The following is a 22959-nucleotide window of genomic DNA, read 5'->3' on the forward strand; positions in this document are numbered from 1 at the left end:
GGGCGGAGTCACTGCCTTCCCAGAAGTCCCTGGGAAGCGGCCGCGCTGCGCGGGCAACTCGCTGGTCCCGGGGAAGATGGCGGCGCCGGAGCCGGGTAGCTAGGGCGAGTGCGCTCGGCAGCGGCTGCCCGCCGGCTTGGAGTCTGGGCCGGCCCGGTGAGCGCGGGGCTGCGGGGCCGGCGGGGTCGGCTCGCCTCCGGCCGGCGCCCGCGGCCGAGGGAAACGCAGCCCGGAGAAGGCGGGCCCGGTGGGCCCGGGGCGGAGCCCGCGGCGGCAGGGGGCGGGCCTCGGGGGGCGGCGAGGGCTCTGGGCACGGGGCCGGGGCGCGGGCGGGGTCCGGGGTGGGTGCGGAGACTGGCGCGGAGCGCGGAGCCCGGGGCGGACTGAGGGCGGGGCACGGAGAGCCGGGGCGGGCGCGGGGGCCGAGGGTCACGGGGGTTGGGCGGGGCTCCGGGAGGGCGCGGGTCGGGCGGCGGCGAGGCGCTGGGGCTCTGGGACGGGGCCGGAGGGCTTAGGCCGGGTGCGGGCTGTAGGGGCAACCTGGGAAGCGGAGATCGTAGGGGACGGAGGCTTTGGGGGCGAGACTTGAGACTCGCGGGGGCTTGTGGGCGGGGCTTGGGTGTCCCCGCCGGGACCCAGGGGTGGCGACTGAGAAAACCGGGTGGGTGGCCTCGGGGCCTCCCGCGAAGGAGAGGACAGGAGCCCGTGCTCGCCGCTGGCGCGCGGAGGGCCGTGGGGAGGCTTCGCCCCCGGGACCGCCGTCCGCCTTCCAATCCCGCCTCCGCTTCCCCGGAGGCGGTGTCCTCGCGGCTCGCGCGTCTGCCCACGGGCCCCGACGCGCATAGCCCCCGACCTCTTCGTGGCTCCACCCGGTCCCTGGCTGTGCGCGCCGGACCGCCAGAGAGGCCCTGTGCGAGTGTGGGTAGCTCCAGGCCCGCTGGGGGCCCCGTCCACTGGGGTGAGACCCGCCAGTGCCGCGTGGGACTGGCCGCATCACCTCCTGCCCCCACCTTGCCCCCCTTATCAGACGAGATCGGGCGCGTTCAGGGTGGTATGGCCGTAGATTGCCCCCCTTATCCCTTCGCGTATCTGCTCCAGCCCGAGGGGCCTCTTGGCCGCTCCTCCGACACCCGAGGGGCCGCGCACCCTGCGGGTCCTGGTGCAGGTGTTCCTCCGCCTGCCTGCCGTGACCTTCCCCCAGGCATGTGCGAGTCTGGCTCCCTCACCGCTACGCTGGGATGCTGTTTTCTTGATTAGGGCTGCCTGTGCCTCCATGTTTATTTTATTTTTTTAAAGATTTTATTGGGGGCGCCTGGGTGGCTCAGTCGTTCATCGTCTGCCTTCTGCTCCGGTGGTGATCCCGGTGGTGATCCCGGGGTCCTGGGCCTGCGCCCTGCGTGGGGCTCAGCGGGAAGCCTGCTCCTCCCCGCCCCCCGCCCGTTCCCCCTGCATGTGTTCCCTTTCTCGCTGTGTGTCTCTCTGTCAAACAATAAAATCTTTAAAGAAAAAAGAAATAAAAAAATAAAAGATTTTATTTTTTAAATAAGATTTATTTACTTATCTGACGGCAAGATCACAAGTAGGCCCAGAGGCAGGCAGAGAAAGAGGGGGAAGCAGGCTGCCCACCGAGTGGGAGCCGGACATGGGGCTCATCCCAGGACCCTGGGACAGGGACTGAGCTGAACGCAGAAGCTCAATCCACTGAACCACCCAGGCGCTCCAAAGATGTTATTTATTCGAGAGAGAAATCACGAGTCAGGGGGCAGAGACAGGGTGAGGGAGAAGCAGGCTCCCCACTGAGCAGGGAGCCAACTCGGGCTCATCCCAGGACCCTGAGATAGGATGCCAGCTGGAGGCACGTGTAACTGACTGAAACCGCAGGTGCCCTCTCTCCGTGTTTAAAATGCAGCTGCCCTTAACATGGCACACGAGACTCTAGGGCAGGGGTTGGGCTCCTTTCCTTACTGGGGGTAAGCCAGCATGCAGCGTGGAGCTTGGCGTCCTGCGGGCCCTCAGTGAGTGTCCCTGTCAATCTCCCTCAGGAGCTGCTGACCGTCCTCAGTGTGTGAGCTGTGGCCTGTGAGCACAATGGATCTGGCTTACGTCTGCGAGTGGGAGAGATGGCCCAAGAGTACCCACTGCCCGTCAGTGCCCCTGGCCTGTGCCTGGTCCTGCCGTAACCTCATTGCCTTCACCACTGACCTTCGAAATGACGACCAAGGTGTGTCTCCTTGCCCTCCAGCCCAGCCCCCCCCCCATCCCCGGTGTCCTACTGGGGGGCCTCTGGGTCTCCAGGCCTGCCTCGGAGCTGCTCCTCCCCCATGGGGGCCCTCTCAGGCTTTTCTCCGCTGTCACCGGGGTTGGTGAGGACCGGAGCCTCTCAGGTGTGCGCAGGACAGATGCATTGCGCTTCTGCATCTGGTGCTGAGCCGGAGTGGGGGAAAGACCCTGGAATCACCCCTTTGGGATGGAGCGGAGCAGGGGCGTGTGGTCTCCTAGGGCATGGAGACTTGATGCCCAGTTTTCCAGAGATTACATGTCATTATCTTGCTTTTGGAAGCCTCAAAGTCACTTTGTTGGGACTTGTTTTTTGTCTCTTGTTAAAGACTGTGTGCCTGTTAGAGAAAATTAGAAAAGCAGAGAAATTTAACTTAAGGAAGAAAAGCCACGGAGCGATGCCCACCATTAGGGTTTGGAGGTCGTCTTCTTCCAGTCCTGTTTTCTGTGTCTTTTTGAAAAAATGTGACCACGCCTGTGGTCACCAGCCTGCTTGGTCTCCAGAGGGAACCCAGGAACACAAAAGCCTGTTCCGCGCTAGCACTGGGGCCGTCTACATGGTTAGCAGCAGAGCAGCCCCCTGTTGTCCCCGTGGGGGGGATGTTCCCTGGTTTCCTCCCTGAGGCCTCCTGGGGTCAGCAGAAGCTTCAGCGTGTTAGGGCTGCTGTGCTGAGCGTGCGCTGTCCTCTGCAGACCTCACCCGCATGATCCATATCCTGGATACAGAGCACCCCTGGGACGTGCACTCCGTCAGCTCGGAGCACAGCGAGGCCATCACCTGTCTTGAGTGGGACCAGTCAGGTGAGGACGGGCCAGGGGCGGGTGGTCCGGAATGGCTGAGGGAGACAGTGGTGCTCATCCTTGATCGTAAATCTCAGAGTATCAGAGTATCGGGCTCTGTTTCCTGGTGACGTCCCCAGAGTCCACGGCAGAGACTGGAAGCCTCACCCTGCGGCTTTGTGGCCACTGCTGTTCACACTCCCCGGGGGCACCCTTGTCAGGAGCACGCCTTGTGCCCCTCCCTGCTCCACTGCCACCTGGCCTGCTCCTCCCAGGCCCTGGCGTTCTAGCGGCCGTTGTCCCAGCCCACCGCGAAGGTTGGTGACCATGAAGGTTGGTAACGCAGGTTTGCTGCCCCCACCCCCAACAGGCTCCCGGCTCCTGTCAGCCGATGCCGATGGGCAGATCAAGTGCTGGAGCATGGCGGACCACCTGGCCAACAGCTGGGAGAGCCATGTGGGCAGCCTGGTGGAAGGAGACCCCATTGTGGCCCTGTCCTGGCTGCACAATGGTGTGAAGCTTGCCCTGCACGTGGAAAAGGTGGGTGTCCTACCTGAGCAAGCAGGTGCAGTAGGTGAGATCATTCACCCTGCTTATCTACCTGCTCCTCTTGATGTGGCTCCTCCTCTCCCACGACCAGCATCCTTTGGTTTCTCTAGTCCCGGGCCCAACTCGTGCTTAAGTGAGTTACCCATTTAACTGATGGTCACTGTCCTCAGTCAACCTTCCATTTAACTGATGGCCACTATCCTCAGTGAACCTTTCATTTAACTGAAAGCTGCTGTTCTTAGTAAACCACTCATTTAGCTGATGACTGCTGTTCTCAGTGAACCTCCCGTGGTTGGTACGCTTAGGGAATCTTCGATCATTGATGTTGGTTCTCAAAATCCAACCCACTGGGTTTTTTCTTTTCTTTTTTTTTTTTTTTTTTAATGGTTTTATTTGTTTATTTGATAGAGACACAACGAGAGAGGGAACACAAGTAGGGGGAGTGAGAGAGGGAGAAGCAGGCTCTCTGCTGAGTGGTGAGCCCGATGTGGGGCTCGATCCCCGGACCCTGGGATCCTGACCCGAGCTGAAGGCAGGTGTTTAACAACTGAGCCACCCAGATGCCCTCCCCCACCACCACCACACTGTTTAGTTCAGTAATATCCTAGAATTCCTCTTTCTGGGCCCCCAGAGCAGGGTTGTCAGGTCACAGAGGGCAGAGCCCTGAAAGCTGGTCAGGGCCCTTAGCTGGGGTAGGGATTGGCAGTAAACAGACCCCATGCTCCCTTCTCCCCTCCGTAGTCAGGTGCCTCCAGCTTCGGGGAGAAGTTCTCCCGCGTCAAATTCTCACCGTCACTCACGCTGTTCGGCGGCAAGCCTATGGAGGGCTGGATCGCAGTGACGGTCAGTGGCCTGGTCACCGTGTCTCTGCTCAAGCCCAGCGGGCAGGTGCTGACTTCCACGGAGAGTCTGTGCCGGCTGCGTGGCCGTGTGGCCCTGGCTGACATTGCCTTCACTGGTGGTGGCAACATCGTGGTGGCCACCGCGGATGGCAGCAGCGCCTCCCCCGTGCAGTTCTACAAGGTGTGCGTGAGCGTGGTCAGCGAGAAGTGCCGCATCGACACCGAGATCTTGCCCTCGCTCTTCATGCGCTGCACCACCGACCTCAACCGCAAGGACAAGTTCCCCGCCATCACCCACCTCAAGTTCCTGGCCCGCGACATGTCCGAGCAGGTGAGGCCCTGCCTGGGGGGTGACCCCCTCTGGCTGCGGCAGCAGAGCTCCACACGCTTCCCGTCTCCAGCGCTGGGGTCCGGGGTCCAACGTCCGACGTGGACCTCACAAGGCTGAAACCCCGGCGTGGGTAGGGCTGGTCCCCCCGGGGCCCCAGGGAGACCCGGCTCCTGCCCTTCCCTGGCCTGCGGCCCCCACTTCATCCTCCCCGCCAGTAGCACGGGGTGCTCCTGTCTCTGGGACCCCCATCTGCCCTCTCCTTCTCTCTCTCGAGGACCTGGTGAGGACGCCAGGCCCCAAAGCCTACGGGTCCCGGAACTTGGGATGGGGTCCTCTTCGGGGACATCTTTGTGGCCGTTGGTCAGTGGTCACCCAGGGCTCCAGTATAAGCACATGTCAGTAAGGCTCCCAACTTCATGAAGCTCTGATAGTTTCCGTGGCTGCACCCTACTTGCCGCCAAGGTCATGTCTGCCTTTGCGGCTGCACCTCTTTACCGGCTGCTGCTGTCCTCAGGTGCTCCTGTGTGCGTCCAGCCAGACGAGCAGCATCGTGGAGTGCTGGTCCCTGCGGAAGGAGGGGCTCCCGGTGAACAATGTTTTCCAGCAGATCTCACCTGTGGGTGAGTCTTCCCACGCCCAGGGGCACTGGGCTCCCAGCACAACATGTGAGAGCTGTTCTGAACGGCTGCATGTCGGCCCGTGCTGCTCGCTTCCTGCCTGCTCTGCGGCCGCTTTATTCCTGTCCTGGAGAGCCTCCTGTGCTGGGGCTCAGCCCAGAGGTCTGCCCGTCAGCCCACAGGCGGGTGGCCTGACTGCCTCACGTCTGATGCTTCCTGCAGCAAGCATGTGCCTGCTTGAGGGAACAGCAGTGCAAAGGTCCTGGGGCAGAGGCCAGGAGCTAGAGTGGCTGAGTAAGGGGAGGCACAAATGGGCACTGCAGCAGGAGTAGGGGTACCTGCAGCTCCCTGGGCCACAGAAGGCACTTAATCCTAAAAACCACAGACTCCTCCAAAACGTCTGGTATGTGGTGAGGAGACTGGGGCCCAGAGGGCGTGACCAAGTCCGCTCAGAACATACCTACTGGCTCCCCCCCCACCGTCCCTGCAGCCACATGGAACTCCAGTGGCTCCAGATGGCAGCGCCCCCCCTCACCCCCCACCAGGGACCCTGGGACATGCTGGCGCCGCTTGAAGCCACAGAGAAGTCAGGAAAGCCCCTGGATGCCCCCCGCCCCCCGGGGCCCACACACAGAGATATTTCCAGTAGATGCCAGCTGGGCTCTCTGCTGATGAGTGCTAATGGAGCCCAGAGTGGCTGGCTGTGCAGGGGGTACTGCACGGAACCGCTGATGAAGCTGTGTCGGGGGCCCCACGGCTCCTGCCCTCACCGGGCGGTTACATAAGCTGCACACCATGGGGCAGAGCGCTTACCGCGAAGACTGTCCCAGCTGCCCTGTCCCCAGACCCCGTGAACTTGGGGAGCTTGTTGGTGGTGGGCAGAGCCGCAGGTGTGTGTGGCCCCCTGCCCTGTGCAGATGGTGACCAGCCCCAGGGCCAGCCTGGCCATAGCCATGACCTAGCATTTGTGCCCGATCCAGGTGCAGGTGGTTCGGCGAGCTGCCTGGACGCCGCTACGGTTGCTCTTCCCCCTCTGCTGTCCCTGTTAGGTGCTGTATTGCCCTCCGTGGCCTTAGGCAGTCTCAGTGCTCTCTGGGCCTCAGTTTCCCTGGGGGACAGTGCTTGCTAGGACTCCCTCCCTGGGCCCATGGCAGGTTTTTAAGTGGCGACAAACCATTCAGGGTGGAGTTCTCAAGGTAGAGAGGTGGCAGGAAGAAGCTGTGTGACAGCTGTCGCCATGTGACATACCAGCCCCGAACTCAGTAGCTCAACGCACAGCTCTGCGCTCTACTGGGAGGGCCACCTCTGCTGCTCCGCCCCAGTGGTGTGTCTGCTCTCACCTGCCAGATGGCTCGGGCTGCTGTCGGCTGGGCCCCCGGTCTACCCCCGTGGCACGTGTGTCCCTGTCGGCTGGGCCCCCGGTCTGCCCCTGTGGCACGCATGTCCCTGCAGGCTGGCCCTGGCGTGTCCCAGTGCGCACTCATGAGTCTCTGCTTACGTCCTGTTTCCCGAATACCGGCAGCCAGGCCAGATGCACGGAAGCCGCCTGCCCGCCGTCGGGGCTTTCACCACCAGGGGTGTGGGTGCGAGGGGCGCCGATCTGTGGCACTGTGACCGTCCAGCTCAAGCCTCATGAGGCGGGTAGAGCTGGGGTCCCCCCGGGACCCTTAACGTCACAAGAAAACCCCACGCAGGCTGGCCAGGTCTTGAGGGGGCGTGCAGTGGCGGGGTCTGGGTTGTGGTCTGTCTTCTGCTGCGTTGGGTCCTGCCGGGGACGGCGGCCTCACTCCCGCCAGCCCCGTCCTTGCCGTCCCGTGGAGTCCAGGGCAGGAGCAGGTTGGTTCAGCTGCTGTCCCCGGTCCGTCGTGAACCGTGCAGCTGGCTGGGCCGTGGAGCGCTCTGAGTGGTCACTCTGGACCGGGACCCCATGTGTGGGGCCAGGGGCGGGGGGTGGGGGGCCCCTGCAGGGGTCTGGCCTGCTGCGCGTCTCATCCTGGTTTGCTTTCCTGCCCACCCCCTGCCCCCGTTTGCAGTTGGCGACAAACAGCCCATGATCCTGAAATGGCGGATCCTGTCGGCCACCAACGACCTGGACCGCGTGTCTGCCGTGGCGCTGCCGAAGCTGCCGATCTCGCTCACCAACACCGACCTGAAGGTGGCCAGCGACACCCAGTTCTACCCCGGCCTCGGTACCGCCCCCTCCCCCAGGCAGGCCCTGCCGGCCCCGACTGCCTGCGAGTGTCCCCGGCCCTCCGCCCGGCTCAGCCGCCCGCGCTCCCACACACAGGGTTGGCCCTGGCCTTTCACGACGGCAGCGTCCACATCGTGCACCGGCTGTCACTGCAGAGCATGGCCGTCTTCTACAGCTCGGCCACCCCGCGCTCTGCCGATGAGCCGGCCATCAAGCGTCCGCGGGCCAGCGGCCCTGCTGTCCACTTCAAGGCCATGCAGCTCTCCTGGACTTCGCTGGCCTTGGTCGGCATCGACAACCATGGGAAGGTGAGCTGTGAAGCTGTCGCCTGGCGTGGGGTGTGAGGGGCGGGCCCCGGGACTGCGGTCCCTGCTGCTCCAGCGGCAGGAGGTTCCTCACCAGTGGGGTGGGGCTCCTCCGGCCCAGAGGTCTCAGAGAAAGCTGCACTGTGGCCTGGGGCACCGAGTAGGTCCCCTGCCAGCAGGGGCCGTGAGGACGGTGGTTCTCCACTGCCAGGACGCAGGAGCTCACTAATCCTCACTAATCCTTGCTCCTGGGGGCCTCGGTCTGGACGACGGGTGCGCTGTGCACGCTTGCCCTCCACCCCAGGCCGTGCAGACCCTGGACAGATCAGCTTCTGAGAGCCGCTTTTCCTCATGCCTCCTGCCTGAAGCCAGTTCCCTGTGGCCCCAGCCTCGGCGTGTCCGTGGGCAGGCCAACCAGCGGGCCTCTCCTCGCTGCAGGGGTTCTGCTTCCGGAGAACACCCCCACCCCGCCCCCCGCGGCTGGAGAGTGGATTTGCGAGGCCTGTGGAGGGGCGTGGGGGGCCTGGGGTCACTAGGTGCGGGGCGGGGCCCAGGTCCCCTGCCTTGCGCCCTCCCTGCCCGAGGGCGCCGCGGGCCTCGGCCCTCACCGGCGGCTCCCCCCAGCTGAGCATGCTGCGCATCTCGCCGTCCATGGGCCACACGCTGGACGTGAGCCTGGCCCTGCGGCACCTGCTGTTCCTGCTGGAGTACTGCATGGTGACGGGCTACGACTGGTGGGACACGCTGCTGCACGTGCAGCCCGCCATGGTGCAGAGCCTGGTGGAGAAGCTGCACGAGGAGTACACCCGCCAGAACGCCGCCCTGCAGCAGGTAGCGCTGCCGCGGCCCCGCCCCCTGGGAGCCGAAGCCCCGCCCCCTGGGAGCCCGAAGCCCCGCCCCCCAGCCCCGCTCCTCCTGAAGTCGGCGCTGGGGGCCCGAGGCGGTGGGCCTGCCCCGCGGCTGCCCCTCTACCCTGCTCTGGCAGAAGCCGCTTCCCGGGGCCCTGGGGGAGGGGGTGGGAGTGTCCCTTCCTGCCAGCTGCTCCCACCCCCCTGCCCCCACCCAGGTCCTATCCACCCGGATCCTGGCCATGAAGGCCTCACTGTGCAAGCTGTCCCCCTGCACGGTGGCCCGTGTGTGTGACTACCACGCCAAGCTCTTCCTGGTGGCCGTGAGCTCCACGCTCAAGTCCCTCCTGCGCCCGCACTTCCTTAACACCCCCGACAAGAGTCCTGGTGACCGGCTGACCGAGGTCTGCAGCAAGATCACCGACGCCGGTGGGTCCCGCCCCGAGCCCCTTCACGGGGTCGTCCTAAGCCCCACCTGAGGGGAGGGGGTGTGGACCACCCAGGCACAGGGTGGGGGCGGTCACCCAAAGGCGTGGATGCAGGCCGACCCTCTGGGCTCGCGGCAGAGCTGGAGACCGATGCTAGCCACAGGGGAGCCTCAGCCGGGCCCTCCCGACAGCCACGCTGATCCAGGGTCCTCTTCTTCGAGGTGGAGGCCTGGGGCGCGGCTCTCCACGGTGCCACAGGGTGCAGAGCTAGGCGGGCCGTGTCTGCGTGTGCTGCGGGCACCGCCAGGCCACGGTGGGCCTGACTGCCCGGGTGTGCCTGACTCCCCGCCCCAGACATCGACAAGGTCATGATCAACCTCAAGACAGAGGAGTTCGTCCTGGACATGAACACGCTCCAGGCACTGCAGCAGCTCCTGCAGTGGGTGGGGGACTTCGTGCTCTACCTGCTGGCCAGCCTGCCCAACCAGGTGCGCCGTCCGGGGCGGCCCCGTCCCCTCTGCTCTGCCCCATCCCCCCTCACCCTCTGCAGCGGCCCCCTTGCGCCCCCACTGTCCCTCTCTGCAGAGGTGCCCTGACCCGTCCTCTCCCCGGCCCAGCCCCCAGACGCACCCTGCACAGGACCTCGGGCATTAAGCTGTGTGCACCCACTCTCCCTGGGGGCTTGTGCCGACGGGTCTGCGCCACACCCACTCTGACCTCAGTTCACGAGGGTGGCCAAGTGCGTGTCTTGGCCCAGGTTTAAGGCCGTCGTCCCCCCGCCCCGGGAGCGGTGTGAAGTCCCTTTTTCCCCTTCCCCACACGGGCTGCCGGGGTGACCACTTTGCCTCCTCCCGGCACCGTGCGGTGGCTGAGTATGCGCTCCCAATGCCGGGGGCCCAGTGGCCTGTTGGCCCGGGTCTGCCCTGGCCCATCTCCCCGCGCACCAAGGTGTCCAGCCGAGGGCCTCTCCCTGCAGGGCTCCCCACTGCGGCCAGGCCACAGCTTCCTGCGGGACGGCCCCTCTCTGGGCCTGCTGCGCGAGCTCATGGTGGTCATCCGCATCTGGGGACTGCTGAAGCCCAGCTGCCTGCCCGTGTACACGGCCACCTCGGACACCCAGGACAGCATGTCCCTGCTCTTCCGTCTGCTCACCAAGCTCTGGATCTGCTGTGAGTCCCCGGCTCTCGGCTCTCAGGCCCCCAGGCATGGTTCAGGTCCGGGCCCGGTCGCCCCCCACCCCCGGGTCACACCGGCTCGGGCCCCAGCGCCCAGCACAGGTGCTCTCAGAGCGGCAGCCGTGTGCTTGTCCCGGCCGGCTCGTCTCCAGGTGGTGTCCCCTCGTTCCCAGCCCCCTGCCACTGGGAAGGCAGCCCGGTGCCGGTCGGTCCTGGGGCCCGTGCCTCCCCGGTGGGCAGTACGTCCCCTCGGTCCCCTCCCCACAGGCCGCGACGAGGGCCCCACGAGTGAGCCGGACGAGGCGCTGGTGGACGAGTGTTGTCTGCTGCCCAGCCAGCTGCTCATCCCCAGCCTGGACTGGCTACCCGTCAGCGACGGCCTGGTCAGCCGCCTGCAGCCCAAGCAGCCTCTGCGCCTGCACTTCGGCAAGGCCCCCCCACTGCCCACCAGCGCCGGCGCCCTGCCGCTGGACGGCCTGATCCGGTGCGTGCCCACCCTGCCCTGTGGCCCCTGCCTGCGCCGGGCTGGCCACTGCCCTCTGGCCTCAACCTGGACGCTGGCCCCCGGGATACCCCTGCCCCCTTCTCCACCCTGCACTCTGTCATCTGGGGGACACCACTGTGCCTCCGCTCTGCTGCACCCCCCCCCACCGCGTGGAGCGTCACGTCACTGCCCTTGACTTGGGCTCCAGGCCCTGCAGAGTCGGACCTTGTGCTGCGTGGCCTGGGGCTTGTGGCCCGCGGTGGAGGAGCCTAGTGCAGGCGCTGCAGCGTAGCCCGGGGGGGACAGACTGCAGCCTCCGGCAGGGTGTCCTCAGGGCCAAGGGGCCCCTTCCAGACCCCGCCACACGCCACTGCTGTTGGAACGTGTGGGGGTCAGCCTTCAGGGCCCAGCAGCACTGCAGGGCGGCCTCTGTCCCCGCCCTTCAGGTAGGAAAGTTGCGTCGACCCAGGGTCGTGCAAGGGCTCCCGGTAGACGCTCAGGTGACCGAGAGACTCGCGTGAGTTCCCCACGCGGTCTGTTACCTTGGGTGGAAATTTCCGAAAACAGATAAGCCAAAGGAAGACAGGCCTGCGCGGCCCCTCCGGGTGACGTGCCCTGTGAGCTCCGGTGTCTTCCTGCCTGTCTCACGGGGTGGGACTGCCCCATGTGTTTGGGTTTCAAGATAAACTTGAAGAAAAGAGAGGATTGATCACAAAGAGGTTTTAAGTTCTGTGTTTTAGAAACATTCAGACTTACTTAATACCCGGGTAGCCCCAACCAGCCCCCAGGACCCTCCCACGGGCAGTCCCACACCTTCCGCCACCCCTTGTCCGCAGCGAAGGGCCCGCATGTCACGGGGGTCTGCCGAGCCGCTCACGTGCTCTCTCGTCCCCCAGGGCTCCGGGCCAGCCCAAGGTCGACCACCTGCGCCGGCTGCACCTTGGAGCCTTCCCCACGGAGGAGCGCAAGGCTTGCGCCAGGTGAGCGCCGCCTGCCGGCTGCTGGGTGCATGATCTAGGTCTCGGCCCCAGGGGCAAGCAGGGGTCTGTGTCCTGGTGAGCGCTCACAGCCTGTGCCCGCCCCCCAGGGAGCTCTCCAGGTCCGAGAGCACAGAAGCAAGCGTGGGCCCTGGACTGATACAACCTCAGTGGTTGGCTCACGATCCTGGACACAGGCTGTGGCTCCCAGGGTCGCCCTGCTAGGGAGCTGCCAAGCCGGGACTCAGAAGCCCCACGACCCTCGCTCGTTCACTCCAAGAGGGGAGGGGGGCAGTGCCTGAGCTGGGCTGTAAGGGTGTGCGGGAGGCAGCTCAGCGCCGGGGGGAGCTGCCTGTGCCAGGGCCCCACGGCAGGTGGGACAGCCCCAGCCAGGGCCTCAGCCTCCCGGCTCTGCCCCCAGGTGTGGCTGCGTCACCATGCTCAGGTCACCCAATAAGACGACAGCCGTCAAGCAGTGGGAGCAGCGTTGGATCAAGAACTGTCTGTGCGGGGGGCTGTGGCGGCGGGTGCCCCTCAGCTGCCCCTGACGGGCCCTCGCCGGGGATGTTCCATGCTCTTCGGACCTTCATCAGGCGCCCCGAGAAACAGCTGTCCTGGGAGTGTGGTTCTCTGCCCAGTCCAGCGAAGTCTGTGCCCCGTCAGCGGACCTGCAGGGGAGGACGTGGCCTGGGGGCGTACGATGGTCACCCACTGCCCAGTGGGTGCTGCTTTTTTCTCTTCCTCGAAGCCTAACGGTGGCTCCCAGGCGGAGGGACCCCGGCCACCTGTCCGCCCGTGCCAGGTGTGGATGGAGATGGGCCTGTGGATCCCATGGCCACGGGCAGGACCACAGCACAGGACCTCCCTGGGTGCCCAGACCTCCAGCGGCTCCTGTGGAAGCCCCAAGTCCTGGCTCTGGGGCTCCAGGGCAGCCTGGGCCTCTGTCTAGAATGTGCCATGCGAACCTGAGGGCTGTCGGGCGTTTGTGTGGGTGCCGCCGGCGACACCAGCAGGGGCACCAGCTTCCATCTCTTCCAGCCGCACCCAGTGGTTCTGACCTTAGCAGGCCCAATAAACGTCCCGCCGGCTCACAGGGACGGCTCACAGGTGTCCTGTCCGTGCAGAGCTGCTGTGCCTCCCTGTCCCCGTCCCTGTTCTGGGCTCTTGTGCCCTCGGGTCTCACTGTCTTGCTGTCAGTGTTCCCTGAGCACCTAGTGCTAATCACGAGGTCCTTGCGGGGAGTCCCAGGCCGGGCGCAGTGGGGGGGCGGGGCGTCTGCGGATGCCCGTGTCTACCTCCCCTGGTCCCCCGCGTGCCCCCGCAATCGTCCCGTCCCCCCACTGCACACCGAGGCCTCTGGGTTTCTGGAAGCTCAGGCCTGGTTACCTTGGGGTTCTGCCTTCTGTTGACAAGCACTTTCCCCAATTATGTCTTGCTCCGCGGACCCCAGACAGCGCCCTGCCTGTGGAGCGCTAATTGGTTCTCTTGTTCTCCTGCAGGAGCGCTGGGGGTGGGGGGTGCAGGCCAGGTGGAGGCCCCCGGGAGGTAAATGCTGCCTATATCTGTGTGCTCAGGGCTCTTTGAGCCCTGTTACCTGGCTGGGCCCTGTGCCCACCAGGGGCCAGCTGTCGGAGCTGATGCTTTCTGTGGGGATTTGGCACTCGTGGGCCCACGCTGGGGGCAGGTGTGAAGGTGGTGCTGCCTGCCTCTCCGCCTGCTCTGCTCATCAGCACTGCGGTCCCCCTTTAATGACATGGGGACCCCAAGGGCATCCCCCGCTGGTCTAGGCGTGCCTGGATGTGTGGTCCCTGGGGACACACGGAGCCATCCATGAGCCCGGGGTGGGCAGTGTGCCAATCATTGGTCTGCCTCAGACAGAGGGCAGAGGCGGGGACGGTTTTGGGGAGCGGGAAGCGGCCTCTCCTCCCCAGAGAAGGGCTCCACGGGGGCCCCCTCCTGGACGGTGCCCAGCCCCCTCTGCTGTGCAGTGTGTGCCTCAGGTTCGGGGCTCCTGCCCCACCTCCCACTGGGCCCTGTTCTTTGCCATGTGTCCTCAAGTCGTTTTTTAAGCTGGTTACTTGCTTTAGGACAGCGGGCCCGTTTCGCATTCCCTTTTCATGGGTTTAAGGTTAAGTTGTGGTTTTACGACATGAACACGACTCCCGCCGAGAGGTGGGTCCGGGTCCCCTCCTCTCGGGTCTGGCAGGGCTCTCCCGCGCCTGCGTCCGAGTCTGTGCGGAAGCGATGCCCGTGGCCCCTGCGTGGGTGGACGTGGCCTTGCTTGTGGCCCCTCTCCCTGGAGCCCAAGCCGCTGTGAGGAAGCCCCAGCACTAGGGGAGGCCGCTGAGGACGCCTGCGGGCCCCCAGGGCGGGGTGGGGTGGGGCAGGCCTCCCCAGTGTCTGTCCCCTTCCTGACCTGCAGGTGCCAGGGCTGGGCCCCCAGCGTCGGTCGTCAGCCTGCCCCCTGCCCCCTGCCCCTGTGCTGGCTAGATGTGAATTTCAGACAAACAAATGTTTTAGTACAAGCTCGTCCCAAATATTGTGTGATTACTCACGATGCAAGTTGTTTTTCTGAAATCGCCATTTACCTGGACATACTGTGTTTCTATTTGCCAAGTCTGGTAAGCCCCACCCCCAACCTGGACTGTCTCATTCAGGAAATACCCGCTGAATGGATGAGTCTCCTGTGTTGGAATGACCCGCACTTTTTCCCTACAGTTTGTTAAATTTGGCAGGAAGCCATGAGCCTCCCCTTGGCTCTCAGAAGGGCTGTGGGACTCAATTTCTGTGAGCAGGTGTCTGCCCCCAGTGCCCAGCCCAGGACTGAGTACACATTAGGTGCTCACTAAGTGCCTATTTCATACAGAGCGTATGACTCCCAAGGTGGACGCTCTATGGCAGGAAAGTGAAACTTGGCCACAGGTTCCAGCCCCCGTTCCCCAACCCCCAGTGGGGCCCCTGACTTCACCTCTCAGACCCTCCATCTCCTTTTCAACAAAAGGGAAGTCGTGAACCCCTTTGGTGGACCAAGCTTGACACCTGGGCCAGCAGGGGCTGGGTCTCCACGGCTCCTCATCCGGGTGGGAGAAAGTGAAGTGCCTCCGGGTGTGGGTTCTGCCCTCTGACCTCCCTGTCGTGGCCCAGAAGGGTAAACTGAGGCCCAGGGTGCCAGTCAGTGTGGCTGCTCTAGGACGCCCATTCACCTAACTCATTCTGTCACCCTGGGAGCCGCTGGAGATGACCCTGAACGCATGTGCAGGGGTTCGGCTGAATCTGGGCTTTGCCTGGAAGCCTCCCGGGACCCCAGGAGAGTCGCGAGAGTCGCGAAGCCTTCGAGCCTCAGTGTCTGCATGTAGGACATGGGTCGTAAGAACACGACTGACTTCAGAGGGTCTGCGAGCCTAAGGCTCAGCCCCGAGCAGGGCGTCGCGCACGGTGGCCCTCCCGCCCGCTTGGGAAGGCCGGACATCCGTGGGAGGGGAAGGGGCACCTGGGACGTGAGCCCCTCCCGATCGCGCGTGGAAGAGTCGGGGCGCCCGGCTGCGGTCGAAGTGTCAAGCGCCGCCCTCGCCGCCCTCGGGCCCCGGGCCCCCTCCCCCCCGCAGCCGGCGGCACGTGCTCAGCGCAGGCGGGTGCTTGCAGGACAGGACTTTATTGCTGGCCCCCGGGACCGCCGCCCCCCGGGACCCCTCAGGCGGCCGCACCCTCGGCCAGCACGCGGTCGATCCAGTCCGTGTAGCTCGCCAAGCGCGTGTAGATGCCGGGCTTCTTGCGGTTGCCGCACACGCGCGAGCCCGAAGTGACCACGGCTTCGGCCACGCCGCCGCACACCAGCGGGCCCCCGGAGTCGCCCTGTGGGGGCGGGCCGTGAGCGCTGCGTCCGCGCACCCCCAGGCCCCCGGTCCCCGCCCTTCCTGTCCTCCGCACCTGTCCGGACCTCGGTCCAGCCCCGTCCCCGGGGGCAGAGACCACAAGCCCCGCCCCCGGGCCCACCTCGCCGCACGCCGCGCCCCCTCGTGGCCCCGCCCCGCCCCCTCGTGGCCCCGCCCCCGGCGCACCGCGCAGGTGTCGCGGCGGTTGCTCTCCCCACACATCATGCGCTCGGTGATGGTGCCGTCGTGGTACGTGCGCCGGTTGCAGGTGGCGCGGGCCATCACCCGCAGGGGCAGGTACTGCAGGCGGTCCGGCCGGCGGCCCGCGTAGCTGACCACACCCCAGCCGGCCACGTCGCAAAGCGTGCCGGCCTCCACGTCGCGGTCCTCGCGCTGCCAAGGCAGGGGCTGCACGGCGGGGCCCAGCTGGGCCTTCTGTGTCAGCTGCGGGACGGGGCGGAAGCGAGCGTCGGGGCGGGCGCGGGCGCGCGGGCGGGGGCCGTCCCGCAGGAGGGGCTGCGGCTGGCCTGGGGGCACGGGGGACGGGGGTCGGGGGAGGCGGGCCGGGACGGGGGTCGGGGGAGGCGGGCGGTCCCGCAGGAGGGGGTGCGGCTGGCCTGGGGGGACGGGGGTCGGGGGAGGCGGGCCGGGGTGCGTGCGGCTGGACCCGGCTGACCTTCAGCAGCAGGAGGTCGTGGTCGATGGTGTCGGGCCGGCTGCCTGGGTGGGGCACTGCGCGGAGCACGTCGTACCGGCGCTTGGAGGGCTCCGGCTGCGACAGGGAGTGCGCGCCCAGGACCACCTGCACCTTCCCGTCGGCCCTGGGAGTGGGGTCCGCCTCAGAGCCACGTCCCCACCCCGCCCAGACCCCCTCCCGCGCTCTTTGCGCCGCCTCCGGCCACTCACGCCTCCTCCAGGCAGTGTGCCGCGCTCAGGACCCACTGCTCAGACACCAGGAAGCCGCCGCATAAGTGCCTGCCGTTCACCTGCACCGATGCCATGTAGGGCCGCGCGTGGGACGCGGCCTCGCTGCCGCCCAGGATCCGCCCGCGAGGCTGCGCCGCTGGGGGTGGGCAGGTGGGCCTGAGCCCTCCAGGGCTGACCCGCACGGAGCCCGCACACCTCCCTCCAACCCCCCACGCCCCCACCCCCGGCCCCGCTGCAGCCCACGCCTGGGATTCTGCCCACCAGAGCTGCGAACTGCGCTGGGGACCAGGGCCACGGCGGGCGGACATAATGATAGGGAATGGTGGGCTGGGGGCAAATCCCGGGCCTGCGCACTGCGCCTAACAGCCTCAAGGCAGATGTGAGCTGAGGGGGGCTGCGGTCCTGCCGGCCTCAGCTTTGCTGGCCCCCAGTCCTGTCCCCTGCAGCCCCGTGAAGCCATGGATCCTCTCGATGGGGGCGTCTTACAGTCCAAGTTCTGAAAGTTCCTGGACTTGAGAGCCTTCCGTTCACGGGCACTCTGTCCCCTTTCCTGTCCACCTAGTGGAGCCAGTGGGGGGTGGTGCTGTCTGCCTGACTGCCCTCCAGACTGGTGGCTCCTGCTGTCCCCTCATCCAGGTCCACTCACCACAGACAGCGGCTCCCAGAAGGACCAGAGTCACCAGGCACATCCCGTGGCCTGCCATGCTGCTGCTGTGTGGCTGGAGCCTGCGGAGGGGGCACTTGTAGGACTGTGGCTGGGGGCGGTGCTTCCGCCTAGCCGCCTGTTGGGTGGGCAGCCGCCCAGCTGGGGACAGCGGCACCTGCCTGGCCTGCTTCCCACCTGGCCTGCTTCCTGCCTGCCCCGCGGTGGGGATAAGCTCCCTCAGTGCTCCAGCCCAAGAGTACGCAGGCAGGCGGCAGGAGACCCTCTGGACGGGGGAGAGCAGAGCAGGATGGACCCACCCTCCAGCCTCTCCTGCCCCCAGTCCCCCGCCCACTAGCCCCGGCTCTTCAGGGTGCCCTCACAGCCCCAAAGTTTCCCAACAGCAGCTGGACGCCGCAGCTGTGAACAACCAACTTCCTCCTTCTGTCCCTCCCTTCTTTCTCTTCCTCTCCAGCTGGGAGAGGAGGTTGGGTGGGGGCGGAGAGGTCATTTGATGGCTTTGTCCCTGGTGGTTCTGGGCCTGATACCCCAGCAACTCGAGTATTAGAAAGGCGGCGCGTAGGGGCAGCTGGGAAGCCTACTGGATACGAGTGATGGAAAAACCAAGTTAAGGGGCAATGAAGTGGCTGCCTTTGGCTCAGGTCAGGATCCCGGGGTCCTGGGATCGAGCCCCACATTGGGCTCTTGCTCAGCAGGGAGTCTGCTTCTCCCTCTGCCTCTCCCCCTGCTCGTGATCTCTCTCTCTTTCAAATAAATAAATAACAATCTTTTTGAAGAACTAAAAGAACATGGGGCGCCAGGGTGACTCAGTGGGTGAAGCGTCTGCCTTCGGCTCAGCTCATGATCCCGAGGTCCTGGGACCCAGCCCCACACAGAGAGCCTGCTTCTCCGTCTCCCTCCACCCCTTCCCCCAGCTTGTACATTCTCTCTTTCTGACGAATAAATTTTTTTAAAAAATTTAAGAAAAAGAAACAGAACAATCAAATTGAACTCGATGGAGTCTTCAAGGAAATTTAAATGGAAATTTCAGGGTCTACCTTCAGGTTAGGCTTGATCCAGGTACCTGAATAATATCAGGTTTCTATGTTTCTGGTTTCTTCTCACCTCTTTGGTGGCTTTTCTCCTCACCAGGCTCTCCTGTTGTGGGCCCATGGGCCGCAGACTCAGCCCAGTGGCTCAGTGGGCCCTTTCCCAGAATTCCCCTTCATTCCAACCAGCTTCTCAAGGCTGTGTCTGTCTGGTTCACTGAGCTTTGATTGCATGTCCCCTCCCAAACCAATCACTGTGAGCAAGGCACAGCAGGCTCTGATGAGCACAAGGTGGGTTACGTGGCCCTTTATAAGGTGGGGATGACGGATCAATGTCTTGTGAACCTATGGCGGGGCCAGTGCTGGGACCACGAGGGTGGGGTGGACTGCAGTGGACACGGCTGCTGCTTTCCTCTTCCCAGTGGACTGTTTCATACACAGAAGAATAGAAAAAAATACAACCAGTGTGATTTGTTAGTTCTTAACATGTTTACTTATTAAAATCAGAAACTCTGAACAAAAGTCCGTTAGGGTATGGAGTCCAGATTATGTAAGAGTTGCGAATTGCGACAAAATTTGGGAATGACTCAGCAGGACAAGACAGTTCAATAAATAACCTTGAATGCCCCCAGATGCTGTGCTGGCGAGCAGAGAGCACTAGTGTGGCGTTGGAAGCTACCCCTGGGTGGTCCAGTCGGTTAAGCATCCGTCTTTGGCTCAGGTCATGAGCCCTGGGTTGGTCCAGGGATCCAGCCTCACATTGGGCTCCCCGCTTCTCCCTCTGCCTGCTGCTCCCCCTCCCCTGCCTGTGCTCGGTCTCTTAAATAAGTAGGTAGGTATGAAAAGGCTCGCTCTGGCTAGGTAGGCCCTTACAGGTAGAGGATAGACACCCCATGCTGTGCTGGCACGGACAGACCGCTAGGCTGTACCCCAGTGTTCCGGTGGAGGAGCAAATTGGAGGACAGACACCGTAGCAGACAGGACTGGGAGGAGGTGTTGTGAGGGGAGCTGCTGGCAACAGCCCCGGGCGGGCGGAGGGAGCACCAAAGCCCAGAAGAAGGAGAGCCCAGGCTGGTGACCCCCAGCAGGAGTGGAGGTCCGAGGGATGGGAAGGGCTGAGGCCAGTCTGGGGCCTGGACCACTTACCTCCCTCCTTCCTGCAGGGAAACTGAGCCTCAGGGAAAGAGAGCCAGTTGCCCAAAGTCACAGAGCTGGGACTCAAACCTAGGCTCCTGGGCGGCGCAGCCTCGCACCTGTGTGGACCCCCAGCCCTTCATCTGTGAAACGGGGGGCGTGAGTAGGACCTGCTTTAAGGGCCAGAGAGAGGGCATGGGCAGGTCCTGCACCCCGCGACCCTCAGGGAGCTCCCGCCGGGCACCGTCACCCCCCGCAGCACCAATTCCACTGGCTGAGCCTGGGAACCGAAATGGCAACTGGGCTCCTTCTGTGGAGGGTGGGGAAGGGGCTTCCTACCCTGAGGCCCTGGGTTTGCCGCTCGTTGGTGACAGCACACTTGTGAGATTTCCCAGATGCTAGAGACCCAGCTAGACCCAGCGACGCAGCCACCAACACCGGACGTGTTCGTACAAAACAGGGTTTTTATTGTGTGTGGTGCAAAGGGGGCATGCGGGCCAGGCCCGGCCTGGGGCAGCCCTTCTAGATGGTCCTGCCGGCCGGGTCCCGTGGGTGGACGGGTGGCCGGTCGTCCCGGCGGCGGATGATGGAGTTTATCCAGTCTGCAAACTGGGCGACGGGAGCAAAGGCGTCTGGGTAGATCCCGGAGCCGCAGCCCCCGCGGATGAAGGAGTCGATGCCCTGGACGAGCCCGTTGCAAACCAGGGGCCCGCCGGAGTCCCCCTGCGGAGACAGACAGGGCTGGGGGCCGGCGTCTGGGGCTCGGGTCAGCCCGGCCGGAGCCCTCCCACAGAGACGGACAGGAGTGGGGGGTGTTGGGGGGCTGGGTTTCTGGGGGCAGGAGCGGGGTGGGGATGCAGGGGAGGGGCTGGTGGTACGCACAAAGCAGATGCCAGCCTGCCGGCGGGGCACCAGCGTGCACACGTTGGTACGGCGACAGAGTGCGGTCACCACGGTCACATTGAGCTCCTGCAGGACCCTGGCCAGTGGCCGGGCCGTGCCCAGCTGGCCCCAGCCTATGGCCAGGCACGGGACCCCACTGCCCACGCCTTGATTCTGGGCAGGCAGCCTGGCCAACCGCACGTTCCTGTTGATGGTGGCCGACCCGTTGAGCTGCAGGGCCGGATGGCATGTCAGAGCTTCCCCGGAGGGGGGAGGCGTGGCCCTCCCCTCCCCGGGCCTCAGTTTCCCCATCTCTACAGTGGGAGCGACCACAGTGGCTCAGAGCATCTCTGGACGTCTTGAATGCAGTAAACGGTAGGTACTCAATAAAACACAGCATTCCAGAACATTCTCAGACAAGAATCCTAACTTGTAAGGACTAGGGAAAAGAGGGTTTCCTCCTTAAATCTCCCGCCAGCTGAATGTGGGGAATTTTGCCCCATTTCACAGACAGGAGCGGTCCGTGTGCTTGGTCCCATAAAATGAGTTTGTGGATCGGCAACGGCTCAGAGCTCCCCCTAGGATCTCATCTGATTTCTCAACGGCCCTGCCGGGTGGCGTTTGTTTCACCCTGTTACAGAGGTGGGGACTGAGGCACAACGAGGTGACGTACCCACTTAGAGCCGGGGCCCCAGCCGCAGTCTCCAGCCCCCTCCCCAGGAGTCCTGCCCTGGGCGTCCCCCCCCAACCGGCTTCCCACCTGGAGGATCACGATGTCATTCAGCAGCCTCTGCGGGTCGAAGCCGCTTTCGAAGACCCGCCGGATGGCGAAGGATTGCGTCGTGGGCTCTCGCTGCCCCAGGTCATGAGCCCCCAGGACCACCACCACCGACCGGAAGTTCCTCAAGCAAGGGAGAGACAGGAGGTGACTGGAGGTGGCCCCGGTGGTGGGGAGCCCCGAGAGCACAGATGTGCCCCCTCTGAGCCCGGTGGGGGGGAAGGGGCGCTCATGGGGCGCGGGCGGGCGCGGGGCAGGCTCAGGGCAGACCCCTGGGGGGACCGCAGGCGCCCAGTCTCGCTCTCTCCCCGCACACAGATGCGGGAACGGGGCTCCAAGGAGGGAAGGCGGGACGGGGGCACTCACAGACCGTCCACGCAGTGGGCAGCCGACATGACGAAGTTGGGGGCGATGAGGGTAGCCCCGCAGAAGTGGCCTCCACGCCGCTGTAGGGACACCATGAAGGGCCATGCGTGGGGCCGGGCCGCGCGGCCCCCCACGATCTCCGAGGCCAGGGCTGGGCCTGAGGACACCGGGAGGGGGTGGAGCGGTGAGGCCCATGGAGGGGCCCTGCGGAGCGGGTGTCCTCCGACGGGACAGCAGGGCGGGGGCTCCTCATGGGCCTGCGGCCCCCGTGAGGGAACTGAGGCCCAAAGGGCAGAGGGGACCTGCCACCTCCCACACCTCAACCCGGCACAGCTGGACTGAGACCCCACGGCTTCGGAGTCCTCAGGGTGCGACCTCTGGTTCAGCCTGGCTCCGGGCTCCCTGGGCGGCCTCAGCACTCAGAGCCGGCGTCCTCCTGTGCCGACGGGCCCCCTTGTCCCGCTGCTACCTCCCGACAAGGGTGAGGGCCCTGAGGGTCTGGGCAGGTGGGGAGGGATGGACAGACAGACCCGTGGCCCCACTCACCGCCCAGCAGCGCGGCCAGCAGCAGGGGGACAAGGGTAGGGCTGGAGGAGCTGTGGCTTGGGGTCATGGCGGGGCCGGGGCTCTGGCGCATCTGCCCCCCTCCCGTGCCCACCCATGCCTCTTATAGCCCCACGCCTGGAGGCCGTTACAGGGGCCCCACCGTGGGGCCAGGTGTCCCCACTTCCTCTCCCCGACCCTGGGAGGTGAGTGACGACGGGAAGAGGCGGGTGGGAGAGTGTCGAGGGGCCCAGCGGGGTCTCAGCGAGGGTCGGATAAACATTGTTTTTAGTATAATTAGCTCCCAAATATTGCACAGGACACACTTGTCTGTAGTTAGTCCCTGTTCGCCTGACATTCACGTAGAACTAGGTGTCCTGTGTGTTTCCTAAATCTGGCACCCTGGGCCCAAAAGTCCTTGGCTGGGGCCCCGCATGTGCCTCAGTTTACCCAGGGCACCATGCAAGGTCCTGACATTCCACAGGGGCGGCAAGGCTGCTGGGCCCCCATCGGAGACGAGGCAGAGCGAGGGCCTCCCCCATGAGTTCCCATCCAGTGACCCCCAAGAGATCTGGGGCCGGCCCCAGGCCCCACAGTTCACAGCAGGGTAGGGTCTGCAGCCCCTCCTGATCAGGGCCGGGCCCTCCAGCCTCTACGGCTATAGCTCAGGCAGAGCTCACTCTCAGTGGGGCCAGAAATTCTGGGAAGCAGCCCCTGGTCCCCAACTCCCTGAGCGCCGCAGAACCCCCTCCCCACCCCAGCACGGCCGGCCAGCGGCCCTGGATCCCAGCCCCAGCCTGCAGGCTGGGGTGCTCCTGCCTGGAGCAGCAGAGGAACTCAGAGGAACAACAGAGCCGGGGTCCCCAGGGCCCAGCCCCCACCCCCATGACCCCTGGTCCACTTCCCGCCTCCCCCAGGATGCTCCAGCTCCAACAGCCTGCGGGCCACTGTCGCAAGAAGC

The 22959-nt window shown here is 65.0% G+C and overlaps 3 protein-coding genes across 4 annotated transcripts; 1 reads left to right on the top strand and 2 right to left on the bottom strand.

Moving 5' to 3' along the window:
* The first annotated feature begins 1 nt into the window (after position 1).
* MED16 (mediator complex subunit 16) lies at positions 2-12910 on the top strand. The gene is made up of 15 exons (XM_045088139.1): positions 2-156; positions 2043-2221; positions 2971-3078; positions 3428-3597; positions 4348-4779; positions 5294-5399; positions 7430-7585; positions 7684-7895; positions 8517-8723; positions 8959-9169; positions 9523-9656; positions 10145-10337; positions 10611-10827; positions 11724-11807; positions 12226-12910. The coding sequence occupies exons 2-15, from the start codon at positions 2089-2091 to the stop codon at positions 12350-12352; spliced, it is 2490 nt and encodes an 829-aa protein (XP_044944074.1). The 5' UTR covers positions 2-156; positions 2043-2088; the 3' UTR covers positions 12353-12910.
* Positions 12911-15440: 2530 nt separating this feature from the next.
* Positions 15441-18543, bottom strand: CFD (complement factor D). Of its 2 annotated transcripts, none has more exons than XM_045088157.1 (6): positions 18372-18543; positions 17250-17329; positions 16583-16739; positions 16353-16497; positions 15863-16120; positions 15441-15656 (listed from the first exon to the last, which is right to left on the bottom strand). In XM_045088157.1, the coding sequence occupies exons 2-6, from the start codon at positions 17305-17307 to the stop codon at positions 15495-15497; spliced, it is 780 nt and encodes a 259-aa protein (XP_044944092.1). In that variant the 5' UTR covers positions 17308-17329; positions 18372-18543; the 3' UTR covers positions 15441-15494. The 2 variants fall into 2 exon arrangements, with proteins under 2 accessions (XP_044944092.1, XP_044944093.1); XM_045088158.1 differs by lacking the exon at positions 18372-18543 and adding an exon at positions 17445-17609.
* Positions 18544-19873: 1330 nt separating this feature from the next.
* LOC101684702 (neutrophil elastase) lies at positions 19874-22113 on the bottom strand. Its single transcript, XM_004778114.3, has 5 exons — positions 22002-22113; positions 21456-21612; positions 21072-21213; positions 20312-20542; positions 19874-20152 (listed from the first exon to the last, which is right to left on the bottom strand). Exons 1-5 carry the CDS (start codon positions 22090-22092, stop codon positions 19952-19954), a joined length of 822 nt encoding a protein of 273 aa, XP_004778171.1. The 5' UTR covers positions 22093-22113; the 3' UTR covers positions 19874-19951.
* Positions 22114-22959: the final 846 nt, after the last annotated feature.

This window comes from Mustela putorius, unplaced genomic scaffold, assembly GCF_011764305.1.
Source record: "Mustela putorius furo isolate JIRA1106 unplaced genomic scaffold, ASM1176430v1.1 tig00000095_pilon_pilon_pilon, whole genome shotgun sequence".
NCBI classification, from domain to species: Eukaryota; Metazoa; Chordata; class Mammalia; order Carnivora; family Mustelidae; genus Mustela; species Mustela putorius.

Coding starts and splice junctions, on each gene's coding strand:
- MED16 (XM_045088139.1), top strand. CDS start 2,089: ATGGATCTGGCTTACGTCTGCGAGTGGGAGAGATGGCCCAAGAGTACC. Junction 2,222..2,970: donor CCTTCGAAATGACGACCAAG/GTGTGTCTCCTT, acceptor TGTCCTCTGCAG/ACCTCACCCGCATGATCCAT. Junction 8,724..8,958: donor AGAACGCCGCCCTGCAGCAG/GTAGCGCTGCCG, acceptor GCCCCCACCCAG/GTCCTATCCACCCGGATCCT.
- CFD (XM_045088157.1), bottom strand. CDS start 17,307: ATGGCAGGCCACGGGATGTGCCTGGTGACTCTGGTCCTTCTGGGAGCC. Junction 16,498..16,582: donor GCACACTGCCTGGAGGAGGC/GTGAGTGGCCGG, acceptor CCCCACTCCCAG/GGCCGACGGGAAGGTGCAGG. Junction 15,657..15,862: donor ACCGCCGCGACACCTGCGCG/GTGCGCCGGGGG, acceptor CCGCCCCCACAG/GGCGACTCCGGGGGCCCGCT.
- LOC101684702 (XM_004778114.3), bottom strand. CDS start 22,092: ATGCGCCAGAGCCCCGGCCCCGCCATGACCCCAAGCCACAGCTCCTCC. Junction 21,214..21,455: donor GCCCACTGCGTGGACGGTCT/GTGAGTGCCCCC, acceptor CCCTTGCTTGAG/GAACTTCCGGTCGGTGGTGG. Junction 20,153..20,311: donor GGCAGGCTGGCATCTGCTTT/GTGCGTACCACC, acceptor CTGTCTCCGCAG/GGGGACTCCGGCGGGCCCCT.